This window comes from Thunnus albacares, chromosome 2 (genome assembly GCF_914725855.1).
Source record: "Thunnus albacares chromosome 2, fThuAlb1.1, whole genome shotgun sequence".
In the NCBI taxonomy this organism is placed as follows: Eukaryota; Metazoa; Chordata; class Actinopteri; order Scombriformes; family Scombridae; genus Thunnus; species Thunnus albacares.
Window position 1 is genome coordinate 33,991,059 of NC_058107.1, and position 25,646 is coordinate 34,016,704.

Sequence of the window (25,646 nt, forward strand, 5' to 3'; positions counted from 1 at the left end):
ATAATCAAAGCAGTGTTCTGATATTTATACAAACTGAAGCTACAGTTAGCGGTGTCGCGATATTTATACTTGGTGGCATTTCGTCTTTGTGAAACTAATGTACTGTTAATAAACATTGTACATTATCTATTGACTATCTATGACTATTTCACGCTCTTTGAAATTGTTTTTTCTTTCTTCCACAGTTACAGATATCGTGATATATCTTAGATTATTTCTTTGTGATATATATCGTGTATCGCAGAATCAACTTTGTCGTGATATATCGTTATCGTGGGAAGAATATCGTGATAATATAGTCGTCATAGTCACTAATTTTGACCTATTGAGCACCAGAAAAGATATAAATGTTGTATTGTAGTTTGTGACCAAAAGGAAAATGAACTCGAGAGAATCAATCTACAACAGTGCTGATGTGTGAAAATGTATGAATGTGAAGCAGGGAATTGCCAGGAAAGACCTTGTGCACTCAATCAAATTTCCTCGTAAGAATAAAGGTTAATGTAGAAATTACTCTACAGCAGAAAGGGATCCTACGAGCACATCAGATCTTGTGTTTTAGTAAACACATTGTTGCATACAGATGTGGTTCTTATGTGTGTCCAATTTCTGCCTCCAAATCCCCCCCGGAGCTCCTTGTTGATTACATCGTCCTGCTTCAGCGCAGAGAGCAGGGCAGCGCTGAGCTAATAAAACATCACTAGAGAGAAGAAACACTCCACACTAGCGGAGCAGAGGATGCCCCCTGCATTTTCTTAATCCTTATTTATCCAGGAAAGGTTGACTAAGCACTTGACCTGCTTCATATTCATACACTTACACACACAATCACACACTTGGGAGCTGCACAGTACAGTACAGTCGTCTTTTGTGGCCTACTTCAGTAGGTCCATTAAAAGAACTTTGTCCCTTTAATCTAGGATCATAGACTGAGATTTTAACATTGTGGGTGATGTTACAAACAAGATCATCAACCTTCTAATACGACTTTCCTTTCATGCATTTTCAGAGATAATTATCCCTTACAAAGGCAGGTTAAATACAGAACAAACCAAGATGAATTAGAGATGGATTTCTGTCCAATTAATCAAAACGCCTCCAAAGTCATTCTGGCTCAATTTTGAAAAGGTCTCTCCAAGCCACATTTAAATGTCAGTAAATGTCTTGAAGTAGCCACTTCTGAGGTTTTTCTCTTCTGCATCTGTATGTTTTTGTGCTGGTTAGTTGTTAGCTCGCCCGGAACCACAAGTTCAAAGATCTTTACAATTCAACCAATTATACAAAACTCTCTATCCTTAGACCATTGTTTCAGATAAGTAAAAATCCCGCAGAGAAAACCTTTAACAAGTAAAAAAAAAAGCAGCAAGAGAGGAGGTATCCCAATCAGAATGACAGTAGCAAGTGAATTAAAACATGAAATACTCAGTAAAAGTTAAAAGTATAAAAAGTTACAGATTATGATACAATATTATGCCTATTACCTCCAATGAAAATTGGAAGACCTTTTTTCTCATCGTGTAGCACGTGTCATATATAATTCTGAGAAAGTTTTACAAATTTTATCCCCATGTTTTAAAAATGTACAATACAAAGGGTAATAATTTCACTTGTGTACTTTACAGATGTCTCTTCTATAATGGTAGTCTATCAGGAAAGTGCTTTTCCAGTTTTTTTTTTTGCTGCAGAACCACAGCTGTATCCAGTTTTATCAATACATCTGTATTAAGTTGTTTGCCAGCTAGCTAAACAGTTTTAAGCTCCAGAGACATTAGGCTATTTCTTCTTCTGGCATTTTCGGTGGCTGGTACAAAGCTTTTGGTGCATCAACACCACCTTCTAGACAAGACTTTATCTCACATGGGATATTCACGATGGATGCAGTCTGATTTCTTATCTTGCAAATGGAGATACATGCACTCTATGTGGCTAATCAAAGTGTTAATCAAAGCTTGTGAATTGTACCTATCATGTTTGAGACACAGGAAATGCCAAGTGTAAATGTGGCCTATACCCGCCCAGCAGAGCTCAGCAGTAATGAAGAAGGCTAGAGACAGGCGGGTGAAAGGGTTAATCAGGAATAATCCATCATTCACTTAGGGGGTTGCCAGGTCTGTGATTAAGGGGACGAGGGTACTGGCAGGGTGCAGACAGCCCCATTTACTGCCTCAGCTAACAGTGGTAAGGAAAAATTAGGAAAGCACACTGCAACTAGACAATGCACAAGAAAAGAAAGAACAGACATACAACACACAAATAAACCAAAAAAAAAAAAAGGAAACCATCATTTAAGTTTGGCATCTTCTTCCTTCAACGCCATCAGCATTGTCATTAAAGATATTTGAATGACACTTAGCAGACCTCCATAAATGTTTGGCTGCATGTACAGACAAACACAAACACACCCTCCTTCAGTGAGCAGCAACTAGCTGTGGTGAGGAGGACATATCCCAGCATGCAGCGAGAACCTCTTGGGGAGAAGCCGGCGTCATTTATAATTAAGTGGCGATGACTTATGAAAATAAATGTTATATTCCGTTACACATGGACGTGCGCAGCGTGGCCAGGCGAGATGACATTTACTAGGCTGTCTACAGTAATGAATACTCTATTATGGGTGTCGAAGGGAGGTAGGAGGGGATGGAGGAGGCTGGAGTGTGAAGGAGGTGGGGGGGTGAGAAGAAGAAGGCTTTTTGGTGGATGAAGAGAGCTGAAGGAGACATAAATTTGACACTTAAATCTGCCTATCCTTTTGTCTAACAAGTATAAACAGACTAGATGTTCTCTTTTTATTTCAAAATCAACTGCACCTGCTTTACATTAACATTTTCTCGTCACAGTTTAACTTTTTTTTTTTTTAAAGGGGACGTATCATGGCACATTTCCAGGTTTATATTTATATTCTGGGGCTCTACTGGAATATCTTTGCAGGATTTTACAGTACAAAAAAATCCTTATTTCTCTTACACTGACCTTTTATGCAGCCCCTCAGTTCAGCCTCTGTCTGAAACAGGCCGTTTTAGCTCCTGGCTCTTTAAGCCCCCCCCACCTACCCCTAAGTTTATCTAGCTAAACTTAGGGGCTAGTTGTTGAGGAGGGAGGAACGATTAGAAACTAAAAATATTTCTTAATACTTATAATTTTTCAGTTTGACATTTTTTGCTAAAGTATTAGCCTTAACAACAATATTAAATATCAAATATTTTGATAATGCAGCTTTAACTTCTTGGCTACCTTATACAAAACTCCCTATGTTAGATGTTAGAGGAGAGGACTGAGTGGCTGCCCACACTGTTTGACTGGAGATTATTGTTAAAAGTGCAGCCAGAAACGTGAATGCTTAGTACGAAAGAGGAAAAAAAACTGCATAAACAATGAAAAGTAAAACTATTTTAAGCACTGACATAATGTCAACACTAAATGTTCTAACTAAACTTCTGTTTTTAATTCTCTCTTCTTTTTCTGTTGAGCACTTTGTAACTTTGATAAGAAAAATTGTTGTTATAAATGTTTGTCTAAAACTGCTGGTAATTTCCTCTTAGCAACATCCCCCTTCTTCACTATTAAATCAACCTACTTTTCGTTTATTAACATATTATTATATCATTCTCAATGTTTCTATTATTATGTTTTATTCTAATGTTCTGATTAATATATCTATATGATATATTTATGCAGGAGGACCCCCTGCCAATAATACATCTTTCCAAGTTCTCCCCCATTTTAAAACAAATCCAGGCGCCCATCCTTGCTCTTTTTCTTGTGTGTGTGCGTGGGCATGCGGTAGGGGCAGCTCACGGATTTCAATCAATGACCTCACCGATTTCAGTCATGTTAACTTGTCAGGTATGCAATGGTCATTTGTCTAATTTCATGAATTTGTTGAGTGTTACTCAGGATCTGTCGGTGTAAAGTTGTAAAGCTGGCCTAAGTAACATTATTGTAGCACCGCAGCATTAAACAAGGCCAGAGAGAGGTCACGTTTACCAACCCTAACCCCCCTCCTCCCCACAGGAACAAAGCTCATTCCAAGCTGAAGCCAAAAGTTGGCAGCACTGTCCTCACAGGGAAAAATACAGCAATTTTTCAGGCAGAATACAATAAAAGTGTCCTCTAGAATGGTTACTCATTTTACGAATAAACTAAGTTGACTCAGGAGGAATTGCTGCACTCTGCAATAAACAACTGATATATTTATTTATATATATATATATATACACATATATATATATATATATATATATATATATATATGTGTGTGTGTATAAGTCTGACAGCAGAACAGTTCAGGCTGCGCTGAGACAGGGCTGCCTCATTACACCGACACCATCATCTCATTATTGTCTGGGATTAATAAAAACTTAGCAGCTCCACTGAGGTAATTTCATTTGCTTAAAGGCCATTTGAAAAAAAACTGTTCTGACAGTGGAAAGTGTTCCTAATTCACATTTCCTGCCACATTTCCCTCTAAATAAAAAACCCATTTCCGAAACCTACTAATCCAGGGATTTGCATTCGGTGTCATGACTCAAAAGCCTAAAAGTAGGTTTTCATTTCAACCAAACATTACAGTTGATATCACATATTTGCTTCATTCAACCAGAGAAAAAATGAAGTATTCAATGAAACGAGCTGTTAGCGTTACTGTGGAATAATCACCTTCCACATGAACATCCCAAGTGATCTCTGACTCTAACTGAAGACAAATGACAGCATCATCAACAAGTCTCTGGCACAGATCTCTACCCTTTGAGTAACAATGGACTGTAATTGATACAAATGGTAGCACAGCCACATTACAGCTCTCCAGGTTGGGAATGTGCTGCAACTAAAATATGAGCAACATGTAATCTAAAAACAGGGTACAGGCTAGAAAAAGAGCCAGAATGCCAGAAATGTCAGCATCAAGTGGGGAATGATTAGTGTTGATGAGTAACCACATATAATGCAAATGCATTATGGTAATTTTGTGACCTTACTTGATGTCTGCTTAAATAAGACTGGGAGGCTCAGCGTACTGCACAGCGAGCAGTACAAGCAATGCTCAGACAGTTTGGTGTTTTTCTGTGAAATTTGCTTTGCCCGTCTGTGCGGTATTTTGATGCCCCACAGTGCACAGGTGGGAGGAGAGGCGCAAACAGGTGGGAGGTTAATTCAAATGATGCAGTGCAAACAAGTTGTTGGTATTTTGGTGGAGGCTGGGTCTTACTTTACGTCAAGAATAGACGTCTGAGAACCACGTCTGTTTCTGGCTCAAAGTCAATCAGCTGGCAATTTGTTGATTTTGTCAAAACTAAATACTTGGAGCAAATGTGCTGTTCTCTGTGTGTTTGGTTTCCTTTGTCTCTCTTCTTCTGTGTGTGAACAGTGTGATGTGAGTTTTCCCTGTGTGTATGTGTAGTCTGTCCTCTTTCCAGCTCTGCATGATGAGAGGAGGTTGTGTGGCTAAGGTTATATCTGTTTGGTGGCACCTGGAAGATTATTGACACCCTCCTCATCATATTCTTCATACATCTATCTATAATTTTGTCATTCTGTTTTTCCATGCTATAATTTTGTTTTCTTTGCTTTTTGCTTTCTGTCATAAACTAATTTGGGCATTTTAAAATGTTAATGAAGTCGGATGAAAAGTCAGGAAAACAAGAAAAACAGTAGGAGACTATTAATGTCTGCACTTTGAGGCAAGCTGATCAAACTGATCTGGCCAATATCATCATCCCAGGAGTCTGCTTGCTTGGCTAAAATCAGAATAATGTGCTTTAAATCTTCCAAACTAATCGACTGACACATATACCAGCCACAATCTCTGGGGACGTCCACCACTGGGGTTTCAGGAGGGCCTTGGACAGCAGCCAACTCCCCTGAGAAATGAATGTATTGCTTCTTACGATTAGGATAAATCAGATCATGTTCCCCAAACTGGGGCATTAGAGTGGGACAAACTCTACTAGTTGTATCTTGAGACTAATAATCATGTCACATGACAGAATGGCATCCTGGGTATACTCTCCATCACCTACATGACTGGGTGTTACAGCAACCAGGAAGTGCGTTGTTTCAGGTCAAATTTTGTATTTATATAGATATGGGTGTCATTTAAATAGTTCTAGCCTATTTGCTCATAGTTGCTGGCTTACAGAGACGCCCTGAATAAAAAGATATGGTGACAGAGTCTAGGGCCACATTTTACTGAGAGATTATTTCCAAGCAAAGACATTCAAAGAGTACTGAAAGCTGGATAACTCAGGCAATTATAACTTCTGTAAAACTGTTTGTCATACTATACAATGTGAAATACAGTAAGTTTATTCCTCTGATGAGAAGAAAGTGGACCTGACATATTCATGATATATTTCATGATATATACATGGTGCACACTATGTATTTATGGGATTATTCACAGTGGGACTATCTTCCTTAAACAGCAACACCAAGCCATTTGCAGAGGTAATCTGTGGAAGCATTTTGGGATTATGATTTCCTGCCTTACATTACCACTACATCAAATCTGCAGTCTCCTGTATAGTTCGTCGCTCTAGTGAGGCAGCTGAGGCTCATTTTAGCTTGATTTGTTGAAAAGTGACAGCCTTAAAGGTTAAGACTACTTACAAGGCATCATAACTCAGATTGAGGATGCAGCTAAACACATGGCAGACAGTGATTAGAAACCTAAAACAGGTGAGTATGTGCTACATTATCCTAGAGTTCTCCAGCTAACGTATTCTTATCTCTCAAAACTGGATAAGGGCTGATCTGTGTTTCTAAAACTACCTGTGATGTTTTCATGCACAAACCATAACCACTTGGCGCATAGACCCGTTACAGCGTGTATGTAAACCCACTCAGTTGCCTTTTGCTTAGTACCTTATATTCGCTGGATTTGATAAATCCAATAATTATTATCAAGTACCTATTGTCCCGGCTTTTCTCTATATACACACCCTCCCATTCACTTCAATGAGAAAGTGTGTCCAAACTTTTGAGTGGTACTGTATTTCCAAAGCTACTGCTACTCCTCCAAAGATTTTCAAGTTCCAAGGAAGGTCTGCTGAGTCTGAAAGCCAGTGGAGTTTTCATTTAGTTCAATTGGTTTTGTATTACAAATTAGTTTAACTGTACAAAATTTAAAGCAGTATCAGGAGTAGAAATAATTCAGGAGAACTGCAGAATAAATTAATTAAAGGGCACTTGCACAGTGGCTGTAGTAACATCATCAGTCATGTCCTGTTTTATGAACCCTGGGAGAGTCAATCCAATCTCCTCCTTCCGCTCTGAAAATCTGCTTGACGATCGGAGGCCAGAGGCAGCCAATGACAAATCATCTCCTGTATCTGGAGACTGTCTCTGTCTCCTAAAGACACTGAGGGATTTGTCTCCATCTTCTCCTTTATGTCGGGATGACACGTTGTCATTTCAGGCTAGCAGGTGGCCCTTTGTCTATGATGATCTATTGATTTTTCTCTCTCCTCCTAAGGCTTGATTTCTAATTCTCCCACTCATTGCTGTTGCTTTCCCCTCATCATCGCCTGGGGAGAAGACGGAAGGACGAACAGCTGCAGCCAGTAAAGATGTAAAAAAAAAAAAAAAAAAAAAAAAAAAAAGACGCAAACAAAGAAAGGTGGACAGGAAGATGGAGTCCCGCATACTACTGACAACTTCATCCCTGAAGGAAAGATCTGTTTGTATTTTTCTGAACTTGTCAGCTGTTGGAAGATACAGATGCAAGAAAGGTCTCTGTGACATATCTACTCAGAGAGTATGAGAATATGAGTTTTCACATCAACACATATTGTAAAGGAACAGGAACAGTACATGTGAAACAATTGCTGTGTCTCAATATGCATACTTCTGTACTTACACTTAACATTTTTAGTGCATTAGTGCGTTCACACTGAGAAGTATGGAAAAATGCAGTGCACTGTGAGTATCCGGATGGTGCACTCAAAACGATCAAAAAGTTGAGTGTGGAACTATGGACACTTCTCGCCCTCAGCGGTCGCTATCTTGGCTACGTAGCGGAAGGGGAGGGACCGCTTTTCAAACTGGAAATGGCGGCCGGGTACGTTGTAACTACGGTGAACATCGCCACATTATACAAATATAAGTTATACATGTGTTTTTAGCACTAAGCACCACTATACTGTTGTTGGATATAAGCCATCAGTATGTTTTTTGGGTTAATTTAGCAGTCTGTAATGATTTGATGGCGTGAATGCTAACGCTAGCTAATGCTAATTTGCGATAGTAATTTCCGGTAAGTGCACAACGGCTGTGTTTGATTTGAGATAACACTACTCTGTCAAAATTTGCACACTACGCCAGTAAGTACATAGTATACACAGTATACTATATGAAAGTCTACTAACAGAAGTATGTGATTTGAGACACAGCTAATATAACACTAACATCTGGCAACTAGCAAGTGCAGCTACACTCCATTCAATGGAAAGCTCAACTGAACTCTTATGGGACATCAAGACTGTGGTCAAAGGAAGATCACTAATTTTACTCAATAAGTCTTCATATCTAAATGACAAAATCGGTTAGGGCTGCGGTTTGGGTTAAAAAGAAGCCAAAGTTCAGTGTTGATAGAGGATGGGATACAAATACAAGGTCAGACACTTTGTACGCCCTAATTATCTAACCTGACGTCCCACCTGACACAGTCATTATACTGACAACCACCCTTAGCAAGTGGTTTGTGAGGAAAACATCAGCACAGGTTGGTTTAAGCAACTTGGTGAGGCCTTGCCCTGTTTGGTACTTTCCTAGATGTTTTCTATAGAAGCTACAGCTGGGGACAAACCTGAAAACTAGCTGAAACCTACAAAAAAGACTGGACAGACCACAGATAAAGCTTCAACCAATTGGCACTGTTTTTCTGTCTCTGTCTTTGATTGTCAGGAAGGAGCATAAACCTTACAAAAGGTGATTTCCCTGATGGAGAGGTGTGGGTAATGTGGACTGTGTGGGTAGTCTACTGGTGGAATTGGAGGTGAGTGAAGTTTGTAAAACGAGGCTAACTTTAGTTTCTGGTTGGCTGTGTAGGTCTTTGATTTTATGTTGTAGAGACATTCAATCACTTTACGGCTCAATCAGTTTTTCCTCCATTCCATTTTTCAGTGCACTCTCATACATTTCTTTATTCATTTACCGATACTAGTTCATAATCAGCACCACAGTCATCATGCATGTCCCCCCCTTTAGGGAAGCTTTTATCGGACTGGGACGTTAACCAGATGTACATTTGCCAACTACTTTGGTCCTTATCCTTAAAGCCATCTTGCCTGTAAAACCAAAAAATACTGTTTTGAAAACACCTCTGATAAATCTCTCAAAAATCTCACCATTGTGAGGCTTGTCCAAGTTTGTTGTCAACCGTGAAATGGGTTCATTGCTGCCCTTTGGCCATTGAGGAAAAAAACACACCCTATGACTGGGGTTCTCATCCCTCTGGTCCGATAGGACAGTAATGAGACCATTACCTACTTGGACAGTGACACAAAGGTAGCATTTATGCTTTATTGGAAGTGTTTTCAAACTGTACGTTGGTAAAACTTCAAGGATGAGGACTAACTGGCTGGGAAAACGTCTAATTAACTCTCCCACCTTTGATAAAGTGCAGCACACAGCCATTTCACTATACTTTTCTATGGGAAGCATAGAAAAGTGGTAGGTAGAGTAAGACCAGTCTCATATTACTGTACTGTAGAGCTACGTACTGAGCCTTGCCTTTTGAGTATTAACCATATTGTGTCCTACAATTTAGAGTAAAAACTATACTGAAACTTTTAGCCTTGTTAACCAAGGTTTTCATCTTATATTGAGTGATTTAATTTATGAATTATATACTTATTTTGATCAAGCATATTTGGGTATTAATGGTGAATCACAATTTTTAAATGAGAAAAACTACTAGAAATACCAACTTGTGGTTATATGCCTCTGCCAACAAGTCAAGTTGCAGTTTACATCCATGTCTGTTCAGAGTCATGTAGTATTTCTAGTGAAGACTTTAATAAAATCACCACAGTTTCAAAGCAGGCACCCAAGATTAGTGTCACCAAGTCAGTATCCGACCAAATGTGATCTATGGTCACAATCTCCCCTTCTGTTCCTGAGTTATGGTGTTGAACAACAGCCAGAAGTTGACCTTTTCGATATAAAATATCAACACTTCATCATTTTATCCTGTTAGACATTTGTGTGAAACTTTGTCTAGCATTAAATTAGCATTAAATTAGCATATAAATTCTTGACCACCAAATTCTAATCAGTTCATCCTTGAGTCCAAGTGAACATTTGTGCCAAATTTGAAGAAATTCCCTTAGGACATTCCTGAGATATCACATTCAGGAGAATAGGACGGACAGACAGATGGATGGACGGATGACCCAAAAACATAGTGAATGCAGAAAACTTTCAGCTATATCCATCCTGAATGACAAAACTGTAAAGTTCTCAACGTTCAAACTGGAAAGTCAACAACCAATAATTCAGATGAAAAAGTCTAATTGTTGCGTGCAACACAGCTGTCACTCAAGAAGTGGCTAATCTTTCTTATTATCATGATTATAGCTTAACATGTTCAATAATGAAGCAATGATTCATTAGCTCTTACCTGGAGGCCCATGGAGTTTGGCTTTCTTTACTGGAAGAGAAAAAGAGAAAACACAGATTAGTCACAAAGTAAGAAACAGTGACACACAACTACACTCGCAGTATATTTATTTATTTCTCTAGCATGCAATTGTGGCATTATTGCTGTACTATTCCCCTGCACTATAATAATTTAATGTCATTTATGTTGTCTTTGTTGTTTGGGGTAGGGTGGCTTTATGAACCCTCTAGCCTGCATGCCGCTTCTCCCCCTTTGTCAGCTTCAACTTTGTGGTAAAATTAGATAAAAAGTGGCTGATAATTCACAGCCAGAACTTGAAAAGAGCTTTAAAACATCTGCCTTATTGTAATTGTGTTGAGAAGCATAAGATAGAAAGATGGAGGACAATATGGACCATCATTACTGTATGTCATTTATGTCAACACTGGAGACTTGCTATTGTTGAGGAATTAGAAAAAACATGCCAAAATCACATTTCTTAACATTTATTGGTATAAAGTAATACTCCTTTGGCTGACTTGATGGTACTTGATAAGTGCATCAGTAAAAAACAAACGAGTAATTCTAAATGAAGAAAATCTAACTTGGATTTATACTAAATAATCACAGCACTTAGAAATGATTTTTTTCTGTTACTCTGCAGGGAAAATAAGCTTTTATATTCAATGTGCATTTCTTATAATTTTAGAATAATTTATGGTCCTGGAAAAGCCCATTAATAAAATACAAAAACGTGTCCCTATTGGCACTGCTTGCATAGTTTAAGTAATGGATGTAGTGAAAATGTATTCTTTATGAATCAACAAGCAACACGTAAATGAGTTGTGAAAAGACAATGGACACAGTCTGCTAAATACACAAATATTAACTTCACCCAACCAATCAACCAAAGGTAAGCATTTGTGTGTCTGAGACATAAATGATAGGAATGGTTATGGGTTCATCCTGTACATGGACAGATGAATTGTTTATGACACACATTGCCAATGACAGAGAGTAAACCTGCATAATTTCAATAACAATTTGTTTTTTCTGCCCGCAAGGCCAAAGTATCACTGTGTGTACAGTTAAATCCACCTCACCTATCACAACAGACAGAGGTGAGGTACTTGTACTTGAGTATTTCTATTTTATCCTACTTTATATTTCCACTCCACTACATTTCAGAGGGAAATATTGTACTTTCTACTCCACTACGTTCCCACCAAATTCTACACACTAGTCCTTTAAAGATACAGTAATTATACTATTATATAATTATACTATAATTACTAATACTGTTTTTTGACAGGGATATTTATTTTCATACTGTATATTTGCTTTACTTTTTTTCCAAATGTTTTTTTTTCTTTCCATAATTCCCTAGATAAAAAAGGAACATAACATTGTGAATATCATCAAAATAATGCAACACTGTAAAATGGCAATTTGTAAGTAAGAAATTAAATTATATCAATACTCACAAAAATAGGACCCAAACAGCTAAATCAGACCCCTAACGAAACCATATCATCAGACCCACTCCAGTATCCCAATCCCTCATCCATTTAATAGCTCAGTAATATTTCACCTTATTATACATTTACTTAATTTTACTTAATTTTTTTAGCTTATTCTCAGGAAAAATATGTAACTCTTTAGTTGCTAAATGCTCCTCAATGTTCACCAGATACTCATTAACTTTAACTGCAGTATCTGACCAAAAAAAAAACCCAAAACAATGAGCTGAAAGATGCTAAAATGTAGAGCTGAAGGTAACTACAAAATCTGATAATAATTCTCTGTGGGTTCATCAGTGCAATCAATTTATTTCACATTATTTATCATTTCATCCATTGTTAATATAACAATATTGATTAGTGCAGCTTTAAACCAAGTCGACAATAAACATCTGAAGAGAGACAATCATGATTTTCTTCAGTACCTTTCTATACAGTAAATATGTTTTAAACTAACTCTGCACTTAGAGAGATAACATCTCTGAAACTGGCTGACAAAAAAAAACAAAATGACTTTGTCAAAAGTTTGTGAAAACTAAGGAACATTTAAATAAATCCTTAAAACAACAGCAGTGTTTCACACACACAGTGCAGCACAGACTGTCTTGAAATGCCAGCATGTCCTGAGCTTTAGGGTAGAAAGTGAATACTTGATATTGATCTACCGTGCAATTAACCCCTCAGGGGAAGCGTTATAGCCGTTTTACTTTGCAGCAGTATAAAGGTCATTGCCTTTTTTAAGTTAATTTATTTATTTAAATTAAATTAAAATGCATACCTTCTCAGTAAAGAAAATCAATATGTTTATTCAATCACAGTCCAAAAGTGTCCAAAGTAATAAGAGAGACAGACAGACGCAGAGGAGAATACACACAGAGACAGAGAGAGATCGTTAACAGGTCATTTGTCTCAGGCTGTCAGCACAGCTTGCCTTGTGTGTCACTCGTGCCAGCTTGGCAGAGGCTCCAGGAAGCCCAGTGGCCTCGTTGGTAGAGTGCCAACCAGGCTGTGACAATACCTGTATGACTGGCCTGTCAGTGTGAAAGAGACTCACAATGAAATGAGAAGAGAAGAAACTGACTTAAATGTCTAAGCTGAAGAAAAAAACTGAAAAACAGTGATGTAGTGATATTGTACTCTTGCATGTCCTGAACTGCCCCTTGCATTTAAAAGGGCCGGTTCACCCAAATCACAAAAGAAGACATATTTTCTACTTCTAATTACTCCTCATGGTGTCTTGCTATGCAGAAACTTGCAGTTTTATATACTAAGGTTTGGAGACCTCTAAGATACCAACACAATGGAGATGAGTATGAATTCATTTTGGGGGCTCACAGCATTGAAAAATGACATTTGAAAAGTAAACAATAGGTTTCCAAACAGTGAGGTGTGTGTCTGTGAGAGTTAGGATTCAGACCAAAAGCATCCCTGCATTAAAACAATGCAGTGATGAATGAAGACATGAAATATGATCCAGGAAGTCCAGTTTTTAACAAAAGATCCATTAATTTGAAGGCATACGAGACACCAAACACGGCAAAGAGGTGTATATCATGTAATACTATATTTCAGAAATACTCCGTTCGTGTTACAAAGTAATCCACCATGAAAGTGTGTCTGTCTGTGCATGTATGTGACTGGCCGATGCAATGCCTTCTCAGATGAGGTTCTGTTCTCTTGCAGCAAAAGTTGATCCTGGTTGAGCCTTTTTTGACGAAGCCCTCAATATTGGCGCCGCCAGACAGTCTGGAGGGTTTCGTTTTTTTTCCACACAGGGCTAATGTCAGTCTGAACATGGCCTTAGAGGAGTAAAAAGGGTAAAGGGTAAAGTCAAAACAATGGGGAGTTATTTATTGAAGGTTCGCCTGCTGAATTGTATCGCTTACCCACACGGTTAACAGCAGCAGCAGTTGTCATGTAGTTGTAGTTGTTGTCATGTAATAACAGTGTCTGACTTTGAAAACCTCTGCTCTGGATAATCCACAGACCTTACTGTTAGTAACTTGCATTAGCTATTTTCTACCAAGGGAAAAAAATTGTGAAAACTCTTCACAGGTTTGGTCTATGAAGAGTCTATCAGCACTATCAGCATGACTAGATATTACTGAGGGTAAGCAGGAGTAACCGTTTAATGTGAGGGTCAGTTGTGCCTGTACTCTGCATGTTAGTATGTACAGTACTTGTTTCAGCACATATGGCAATGAGACAAATTCTAGTGCAATAATTTTACTCTGCAAATGAAATATTTGTGATTTTGTCCTGAATAGCCATCTCTATCCAAAGCTCCTTACTGCTGTGCATTAGATAAAAAGTGTAAAAAGTGTGCAAGAGAAGTGTCAAAGCCTTTTTTTGAAGTCCCATCACACTGAAGTCTTTACAGAGCACTCAGCAGAGTCCGGCTAAGTGGATACACATGCTATATTAATACCTGTTGGTTCCCCAGAGAGAAGCTGTGTGAGGACACTGATCTGTTTATGGAGTTACATCTCCAGGCAAAAATACAGCTTACTTTACATATGTTACCATTCGTTGTATAACATTGTTGATCCCAAGGTGGCAATTAATTGTTTTTGATTAATTAGAGAGTAGAATCACACTTGGAGCAGCACCACTGAAGCTAGTAGGGACATGGTTCCTTTTATTTGTGTTGAAATGTTCTACAAGCCCCTTCAGAGGGTTGTTTTAATTTTCTGAGAATCTCTATGTTCCTGTGTGCAAATGAATAAATAGAAGAGCCAATTCAGGCTATGCAGAAGCAGAATATAAACTTAATAACCCATTAACTCTGCATGCATCATGGAAAAGTGTCTCCCTAAACCAGTTTTGAAAGATTCGACAAGAAGCTCTTATCATAAGGTCACTCAGTTGTCAAGGAGATGTTTTACTTGTTATCACATGACCTACTGTAAGTGGAATTTCTGTCACATAATAACTGGTGTTAAAACCTCTGGAAATTTGGTTTGAAACAGTGAAAATGCATATCAAAGTTGAATGTCTCAGCCACAAAAATCTGAATGAAAGTAAACATTCATAACTATTTCAAAAACCAATAAAAACCATAACTATTTTCAAAAACAGCTCATTTTGTTGTTTAGACCATTTCTCAAGACTGTGTAGGCATGGCAGATCATGTTTTGATTGAGCAGTAACGTCTCTTGGGGGCTAGCTGACTGCAGTAACTAACAACTGGGTTTCCATGATTCAGAGCTGCATTTCTAAGTCACTGAGCCTCGGCTTCAAAATAAATATACTACATTACATTACATTACATTACATGTACCATCATCACTAAAGGAGGCAGAGGAATACCTATACATAAGACACACCAAGCAAAAGAGAGAGCAGGAGAATGAGAGGGAGAGAGAAGCCATCGCTAACTGCTAAGCTAAACCGCTAAGCTAATGTAACTAGCAGAGCTGAAAAGCATGTAAACAATTGTGTGACTTACAAGAAAGCCAATTAAAGAAGGAGAGAGCTAAGAGTGCTTGAGCAGAACTACTGTACGTTTAAATGTACAGCAGGGAATTAGCTGCAGTAATGAAGAATATAGCAAAATTAACTGAACTGAGATGCAGAAATGCTACCAATGACACAGAAAATCCAGCAACCGCAAATGAGACAATACGCCTACCGCAGCAGGTCAGGTCGTTTATGATGGTTCATGGAATTTATTGCATAATTTTTGTAATAAATGTCCGAGCATAACCATGCCCAATTAAAACCCCATATCAGGAACGTTTACAAAAACTTAAATGACAATATTTTGAATGTGGATTTCAACTAATTTCTAATACTTTTTAGATGCTTATTATTACATGTATAAGACCCTAGATTACATGGTTAGAAGGGTATTGTGGATTTGGGTTTCCAGTGGCTTTAAGGTGATAAGTAAACCATCTCCATGACAGCTGAGCAAACATCATCTGCCGAAGAAGGCCATAGGACATAGCTGAAAGCCTCAGAAAAAAAAAAGAGTTATGTTTGCATCTTTAATTGCTTCTGTGTAAATCACCAGTTCCATCTTCATGAAATAATTGGCTGTGTGATCTCTTGTCATTTTTTTAAACTTGATAAATCCAATTTTAAATTTAATTAATTCAATTTGGACTAAGAGGATCCTCAGCTAAATGTTAGTCTCACTGGCAGCCTCTGATCTCCTTTTTGATTAGTTTAACTTGAATTAATTACTTGATTTTATCTATTTTCTCCTTGAGTATATTTTCACTTCTTTCTTTTCTTTTTATTTTCTTTTTTCATAATTGATGTCTATAATATTCTTTATAATTTTTTAACATTTAAGTTTTGAAACCCTGGATGTTGTGCATGGTGGGTTGGGGAGGCATGGAGGTGTTGAAGGGGTTGAAGGACAGTGGGACAACAATTGTTAAAAATTTGTTTGTACCTTTGTTGCCTATCTTTTATTGCCAATATAAAATGTTTGTCATAAAAATGTTTTGTCAAAGTGTTATTTCAGAGGTCAAGAATGAACCTTCAAGCTCAAATGTTTTGAAAGAGTTTTGTGGAAAACAGAAGTTACAACAAACACTTAAGGTACTGTTCAGAGCACTGACTCATTTGAGTGCAAACCTGTTAACCTAACTTTGAAATAGCAAAAAGAATGATGAAAAACAGTCGAGTCCAGCCTCTACAGTAAAGAAAAGAAAATATCTAACAATCAACAGTCTTACTATTAAGTATAAGTAAATGTTGGAGTTCAGCCATACAATGAAAATGAGTTTCCTCTACTGTCTTCTGGTGTGATCATCACCTCTCCTGACAGCACTTGAAGAATACTTTGCAGTGCATTTTTATCACTGAACTGAGATTGAAATGCACACTCTCTATTTTCTTTAATAGAGTGACAATCTGTGAGATTGTCAATTCACAACCGTGAGACGCCCGCTGTCAAGTCTCACACCGGATTCAGATATAATACAGTACATCACAACATATTTAGAGGATCAAGTTTGTCATGCTGGTCACACATTATCAAGCAGCACATCTCAGCTGAAAGCTAAAAGATCCTAGCACACCACAGTTCCTTCAACGCTTGTTAGAATATTTTCTTCTCCTGTAAAATTTCTTTACAAGAGGTTTTTTCAGGTGGGATGGTTCTCTCCCTTCTCAATTCTTCTGTGTTTTAACTTACTTCTCATTAAAAAAAAATAGGACAAGCGTCTGTCAACAATTGGTTGAAGTGAACAGCAGTCTGGCGTTTTAAGTGGAAAAGATTTGATTTGCTGCCTGATGCAGTGACTCGATATGTGACAATTGAACACATCGTCATGGGCAAAACAACACACGCAGGTATAAGATTATCAATGTCAATATCAGTGTTTCCTGATCCATAGAATATATTTTGGTTGCCCACCGAATTACATTTGCACTAGTTTTAAAGGAGGGTAAATTGAAAAGTCTGTCAGGACGGTGCATTCATGTGCAGTCATACAACTTGGACAATTGACTTCCTTTTCAGAAAGCAAGGAAAATTGTACAATGATCAACAGACAAAAACATTTTGAAAAGTGTTGAGTCTGGCCAGATGTCAAAAGGCACACTAAAAGTCAAATATCAAATCAAATTGCAGTGGATTTCTACAACAGAAAATAGAAGTAAGTTGCAGTAATTCTCTGTTAGTTATGGACAACAATACAAAGGTCAGTGTCACAGTTCAGTGCTAGCAGAGGTCAGCATCCCTCTGGGCCACAGGGAGGGTGAGCCTGAACTGAGGTAGTAAAGCAGGCCAGATATCAGACACGTGCATGCTGGAATGATTGTATGAGAGGATGCGTGCTGCTGTTGACCGAGCGTTTGGCTGGTGGGATAATCCTTCCGAGCTAATGCCTTAAGCAGGGCTGAAATCTACCAGACCCTGCTGCATTGTACTGTGGTACCAAAAAACCAAGAGAATGGATCATGTGGGAAAACAGAAAGCTCTTTTCCTTTGAGTGGCAAAGGTTAAAAGCAGGTAACGTTTGACCTTACGGTGCATCCGAAGCTTTCAAAATGCTGATAAAATGAAAATATTGAGTAGAGGATTGCGGTTATTTGGGTAAAACAACAGTCGGATGCCCACATGATGAGTCATGGATTGGATTAAAGAGAGCTGTAGAGCTGTAATGTATGAGATTGATTATGTCATATTCACATTTGTAATGTCTGTGCATGCCAAACATTAACGTTTTTTTTTTTTTACAAAAGAATAATGTTTTAGCACACATGAAAGTGAGGTTGTTTCTCTTTGAATACACTGGGCTGAGTAATTGCGTTTTTACTGATTTAATTAAGAAAATTTGGACAATATTTACAACAGAATAGAGATACAGAGTAAGAGGCTCAGTGGTCAGCAATCAGAGCACTCATGCATAGACAAGGCTTACACCACTCAGTTTCATGCATCCATGTTTTCCAAAAAGAGGCAGTGAGAGAAGATGTTTCTCCTCACTTAGAAATCGCTTTAAAGGAAAAGTTCTGGTTAATTACAGCTTTGGTCTTATTGTTGTAGTTTTGGACTTTGTTTCTGCTGGTTATGTTAACACTGAACTCACCATACATGCAAAGGCTGACAGACATTACTACAGTAAAGCCCAACAGTGCAAGAAATACAATAGTTAGACAATCAGACGGGTTTCAAACAGGTTACGACAGATAAACTAAACATCTTATTTGAAATTAAAACTGAAACTCAGAACACAGAACTGTGCGCTCACAACTAAGGCAAGCACAGCAGGCCAAAATTGAAGCAGCAAGTTGGTCTGTAAACTAGGGCTGCAACAAACAATTATTTTCATTATTGATTAATCTGCCAACTATTTTCCAGATCAATTATTTTGTCTGTGAAATTTCTGTTTACTATCATTAATGACAAAGAAAAGCTTCAAAATATCACATTTGAGAAGTTGAAACCATCAAATATTTGGCATTCTTGTTTTTAAAAATGAACAAAGTTGTTGCAAATTAATTTTTTGTTAGTTGCTAATTGATTAATCAACTCATCGTTGAAGCTCTACTGAAATTATGGATGTTTATAACGGACAGTTTGGGTAAACATGTGAACATTTGTCTCTGTTTTCTTCTCCAAAGAAGTTTAAGTGATCATCTGACTGCTCGTTTTACTCACCCTGTCAGACTTCTTTTTAGAAATATTGCCATGTTCCCAGACTTCAGTAATTAACTATTTTATCATAACTGAGGAATTTTCAAAATTATGAGTTGTATGAAACAGAATTTCCATTTGAGTACTTAAAAGTGAGCGAAAGGTGATTCTGAGCAAAGTCTTTGATAATCTACTACTCTGATAATCAATAAATGGTTTTAGTATTTTTTTTTAAATCAAAAATTTTTGCTGGTTTTAGCTTCTCATTGGTGATGATTTGATGCTTTCTTTGACATACATGACAGTAAACTGAGGGGGGGCTGAAAATGTCACCTTTGACCCTGCACAACTACAACAGGTATTTCTCACTATTTTCTGACATTTATAGACATAACAATTAATTGATTGATCAATAATGAAAATAATCATTAGTTGCAGCCCTAAATTTTAGTATTTTCCTTTTATATGAAGTGCAACAACGTTATGTGAAAATTGTTGGGTTTTATTTGTTTGTGAACTACAGAACTGAAATTTGGTTTTAGTATGACTGACATTTCTACTGGTGACCCAAGAGTGTGAAATCCAAAAATTACATCAAAGGTGAACTAAAGTGTTAGGAAGACATGTCCAATTTCAACACAAGGCTAATTGCTATCAGTATATGTTGTCATTTTAGCCAGACTTTGAAGAAATAGTATTACAAAGCTGAAATGAATTATATGTCATTTCCTACTGTACACCAATGACATTCTTCTCTTCATTAGAAGAGTGATGCTCCGACCGCGACCACTTAATGGCTGGTCTGGTGGCTCTGGTTTGATCTCTTTGAAGCGACATGAAAGTGCTGCTTTGAAGCTCAGGAGTGGAAATAACCTCTCAGAGGTGAATTAAAGACATTTTTGAACCTCTGAAGCTGCAGGTCCATGCAGAGAGATGACACACCAGCTTGTTCAGAAGGAGTCTACCTCAATGAAAGGAGGCCACATACAGTGAGAGCTCTAAAAGGGGTCTGAGACTTTTACTGTATCTGTGAACATTTCACTGATTTATCTTGCTTTCTTCCCTCAGTGGTTTGGCTTAACGATCAAATCTTTGTGTGATGACTATTCAATAAGTTAAAGTTTAAAATAGTAGCGTGACACAGGCAAACACGTTTCTTTTTTTCCTCTGGCACCCTAATTATCTAACAGGAGTGACTAATAATTAATGAGCCTGCAGGTTGACATTTAGTGTCTACATGTGACTATATGTGTTGACTAGTCCCAGTTTATTGCTCATGTAATCACTGGTTTAACATTTGAGACTCTTGTATTGATGATTACACAGAAACCACAAAAATAAGTTGCTGTTTTCCATGACAATAAATAGGGGTCAAGCTTTGAAAAATGTGGCATGTAATTTGAAGACGCTATATGCTGTTTTTACATTTATACATCAATAAAATCCTTAAACACTCTTCTATCTTGCTGCTACTAAAATTTCAAAAAATACTCTTGCACATTCATGGATTGCTAGTACTATGAAGAGTTATATGAGCATATATGTAATGATAGATTAGACTACGCGTCTTTTGCTGTTATTGTAAAAGCTTTGGTGGATTCAGGTTTTTTTTAGGCTGATATTAATAATTGTGAGTTTAATTTTCTTTTTCCATCCATGACATAAATGAAAAGTTTTGATCAAGTTCTGCTTTTTTTTTTTTTTTTAGCAATTGCACTTATGAAATGTAATGGGCAGGACGTTTACAACTGAAAAATAAACTTGTCACTTCTCTCTAGTGTACAAACTATAGGATGATGACACAGTTTTTACTTCATTTTCTTGTCATTTATCGGTTGACATATTGACGATATACTGTTTATCTGCAATTATCTAATATCTGCTATCTAACTGCTACCTCCTAATATCAGCCAATTTATCTGCAGACCACAGATTGTAAAATTTTAGAGCTGAAATATAGACCAAGTAATATCCAATTTAGAGATCCTATGTTATAAGCTGATATATTTGAGTGCATTGTTTAGGCACACCCTCAAATTAATGTCTGTCTGTCATCTTTGTTTGGTTAAAGACACTTTTTGTAACCAGATTAAAACACACTTTGTAAACTGAATGAAGTATTTGGTACCAGCAGGACAGAAGAGTCTATAAAGAATTTAATTGGTGATATCAGTACAGTGATAAGTGGTGACAAATGACCTGCTGGGTCAGGTTAAAATTTCTTTCCTTCCTTTCTTTCAACTCGTAGGAAATCTGCCCTGCTGAGGTGTCATTGAGCAAGACACTGAATCCCAACCAGTTGATCTGTTGTTAACCCTGAACCTCTTTATCTTCATGTAGAAATGCAAGTGAGTATAGAGAAACATTAGTCATCCCAGGTCCACCAACACCTAAAAAATATCTGTTGAACCGGAGCGGTAGACCTGACATGCTCAGCAGGCAGACTGGACGTGGACTAGAGCAGTGTCATTACAAGAGGCCAGACGGTGTAGCTATTTTTAGCTCTAGTCCTTCGACTCACGGTGGGTTGAAGTGTGTGGAGGTTGGCAACCTGGTGGCCGTGTCATTAACACCCTCTCACTTCCATTAAACAACAGCCCCTGCAGACCTCGCCGAGCCAACATAATAAGTCCAGCTATTGTGGATCCAGCCTGTGTGTTTGTGTGTGTCGGCCAATATAAATTGTGCATTTTTACACACGCTTCTATGCTGCTGTCAACTCTTTGGCTCAAATCAAATGGCATGTGTGTAAAGTGAGAGGTGTCACTTGTAGTGATGAATCTATAGAGAATTATCAGTGACTCTGCAGCTCCCCTCGGCTTTACGGACACAGAAACAGACACAGTTAGCTGTAGACTAGCTGGTGAACATAGTGGGGCATTTAGCAGCTAAAGTGTCAGATATTTCCCTCAGGAGTTAGTAGAGAGCAAAAATAGAGCTAAAAGAGAGTGAATATTGGATTTACATTCACCAGGTGGACAGAAACACGACTCCAAATGAATGATAATGTTGCTCCATAACCGCTGGATTTGGAAATAAACAATTATTTTCTAACTAGTTCAACATATCAACTTAAAAGGTGATGATATGTCAATGTTGCATTCACAGTCTATTTAGTCTGCCCCCCAGTGATTTAAAAAAAAAATCTGATATTGCAGGTATAGTATAAATCCAATATTATTCTGGTTACACTGAATAATGTTGTAGCACTCGACTGAAGCCAGTCTCAAGTACCTGATGGTCCATTCTTGGTCTCACCTCTACCATTTCATTTCAATTTAGTCTTGGACATATGGTGTCCTTTTTTCCAAGAATAATCCTAACCCTATATTGCTAACCCTAACCCAAACCTAATAAATGCCAAAATATTTATTTAAAAAATTACAAAGTAAAACAGACGCCAAAACAAGGTTTACTAGTAAAATAAATATTTTTTAAACAATCATTGTTGTCACAGTGATTACTTACAGTCTAATTTCCTCATCATCATTAGTTTACATGTGTTAAGATACTAAGCTTTTCCAAAGTCATTACGTAACAACCTGAAAGAAGGAACTTAGACTAACAAAAACTTCAGTTACACAACACAACTCTCTTTGCTTTACTTAACATGTTCTCTATCTTGATGTGTCTGGGTGTTTATAATACAAAGTAGCATGTACACCTCACATCACCCTGCATAATCACAAATTAACAGAGATTTCTCCCCCTGGAGCTTCAACACGATAATGAGCCAATTAGAGGCTCCTCAGAAAGTCCAGGAGTGATCAACTAGGCAGGGGTCCAGGCTGGGAAGTGGCTTCATAGAAGATGACATAAACACACACACACACACACACACACACACACACAAGCAAACAACAAGCAAATATCCCTGAAACAACAGCAGCCTTTCACCTGTGCTCAGGTTACATTTAGTGTAACTGACATCACTTTATCCTCTGCAAATATGGTTGTAACAGGGATGTCATGCTACACAACACTGAGCTATCAATACTTTGGTTTACCTCAACAACAACTGAAACTGTCACTTTTTTTAAATAGTCGATCAAAAGAAAATTATGTAGCATTTAATTGTCGTGTCACTTTTTAAGTAAAATTGCCAAAATTCACTGGTTCAAACATATTAAATGTGAATATTTGCTGGTCTTGACTGTTGGTTGGACAAAATGTGGAAACGTGATGGCCTCTAACCCTCCTAACACTTTTTATACCAAACGGTTAATCAACGAGAAAATGATTGGCAGAAAATAATCTCCGACCACATCGCAACAAACCAAATCGACTGTCACTGTGATGATGATCTTAACTGTTGTCCAAAGAACCCACCAGTAAAAAAATCACCATTGAGAAATTCCCCAGGTATTTGATTTCTGGCTCACTCTTCTGAAAAAGCTGAGACAAGCGGCCAGCAGCAAAGATTAAGGTTAAGTAGAGGTGTGAGAGGCAGGTGTGTCTGATACCAGGAAGTAGCATTATCATGAAACGCAAGGAATGAGAAGAAGTAAGTGAAGTCGCTGTCCCATGTGAGGTACAGCCCAACACACACACACACACACATCAACACACACAGGACAGCAACAGCAGCAGATGGCCAGGGGATTATTCCCCCTCTATCCCCACCCCCTCCTCCCAGACGGGCCGCTGAAGCTTTACTCGTGTCCATGTCATTCCAGCACAGTGTGCCGGTGTGTTTGCAGACCTGGCCTGTCCTCACCTACTGTCCTCACCTATGGCATCTGGTGACCTATAAAATGCTTTCAGTTATCACCTTTATACGTCCGAACCGGGCCCTTTATCTAGCATTACAAAATAAAAATGACACAAGCTCCAGCTTTTGTGCCGTTCTGCACAACTGATGAAGAGATTGAATCCCTTGCTGCTATCTTAACATTACCAACAGTCCACCTGCATGTATTTATCCTAAATTATTGCTGTATAATTTCTACTAATGGAATTTCTTCACAGTAGCCTAACTAAACACTTGGCACATGATGCAATACCATTACTGTATGCATTTATTCCACTGCTAATTGCCATCCAGAAATAGCTGAGTGTGGGTACTGACTGAGCTGTCAGTGACTGTGTCCTCCCATCCTCAGCTTTTTATTCTGCAGCCACTCACTCTCGGCAGAGGACTGCCAGCCACCATGCAGGCTTAAGGGCCCTCGACACAACAAGGAACAAGGAACAAGAAATTAGGAAAATGGCCACTGAAAAGTATCACGGTTCGTAAGGAACAAGGATGTCACTCTTCTGGTTTGTCTGCATTTCTCTCAATGAGACGGAAAGGCTGGGTTCCCTTAATAAGGGAGATCACATCTGTCATGCCAAAGGGAAAAGCTAAAACTCTGGCTTTGGTTAAAATGGTTCAATTATCTTCATATTGAAAACACAAAAAAAACACTTAACTGCCTCACACAGATTATTCAACCTGTATATATCTTAAAAGCAACAACTCATCGCACCAAAATCACAAGTCATTTGTCAATCAATGTGACCCATATAGGACGAAGACAATTTTTAGCCAACTAAAACATCTTGGTTAAGGTCAGGGAAAGATCACCGTCACGGCGATAAGAAACTTCAACTGTTGCTAGGAGACAGGATGTGAACCATGGTCTCTGGTGTTGAAGGAGATGCTTTGTATGCCCCTCCATCTACCCAAGCCTCTACTCTTGAGGTACAGTAACATTGGCCTTCAGTTGAGCAACAGCAACTCACTCTCAGGGACAACAAAGGCACATTTTTGGCACGAGAAGATTACTGCAGTGAAATTAGCTCCATTTAAAGGTGGAATTTAAGTCAGTGGTATCAGAGCGTCACCCTACATCCTACTTTTAAAAAGTACTCAACTGATTTAGCAAGATACTCCTATATACTATAACATTATCAGACTCACAATGGACAGTTAGAACAAACAGAAGGATCAGGAGACCTGTCTTTTTTTTAACCTGGCACTCACGTTACCTACTGGGCAACTCAGCTGCCAGTAGTTGGGTCAGAGATTTGGGTTTGTTATGCTAGTAGCGGCTTATGTAGCCTGGAGCTGCTAGCCTCAAGTAGAGATGAGGAACAGGCTGCAGAGGTCTGGTAACCTCACTTCTTTCTAACTCCCATTTTTTTTAATGTTCAAACTTGTAGTCTTCAGTCCCAATCGGCACTGACTCAAGTAACATCACTTGGGGCAACTTATCAAGACTTCACGCAGCTCGCTCTGAAGTCACAAAAGGCTTTATACTGTACAAATTGTTTCATATACGCAGTGGTACTCCCATGACCTGGAAACAGGCTTTGATGTGTTAAGTTGGAGGAATTCTCCTTTAAATTACCAACCTAAACGTAGTTCTACCACAGTTTTAACAAATAAAACATCTGAATCCCTTCCAAATAAACTGAGAACAGCTACAGCTACCAATGCCATTTAACCAAA

General features: G+C 38.1%; 1 protein-coding gene across 1 annotated transcript in view; it reads right to left on the reverse strand.

Moving 5' to 3' along the window:
* LOC122967288 (protein unc-13 homolog B-like) overlaps positions 1-25,646 on the reverse strand; it is a 200,591-nt gene that overhangs the window by 172,060 nt on the left and 2,885 nt on the right. The window contains exon 2 of the mRNA XM_044331849.1: positions 10,619-10,648. Coding sequence (XP_044187784.1) covers positions 10,619-10,648 — 30 coding nt within the window. The remainder of the gene's footprint in view (positions 1-10,618; positions 10,649-25,646) is intronic.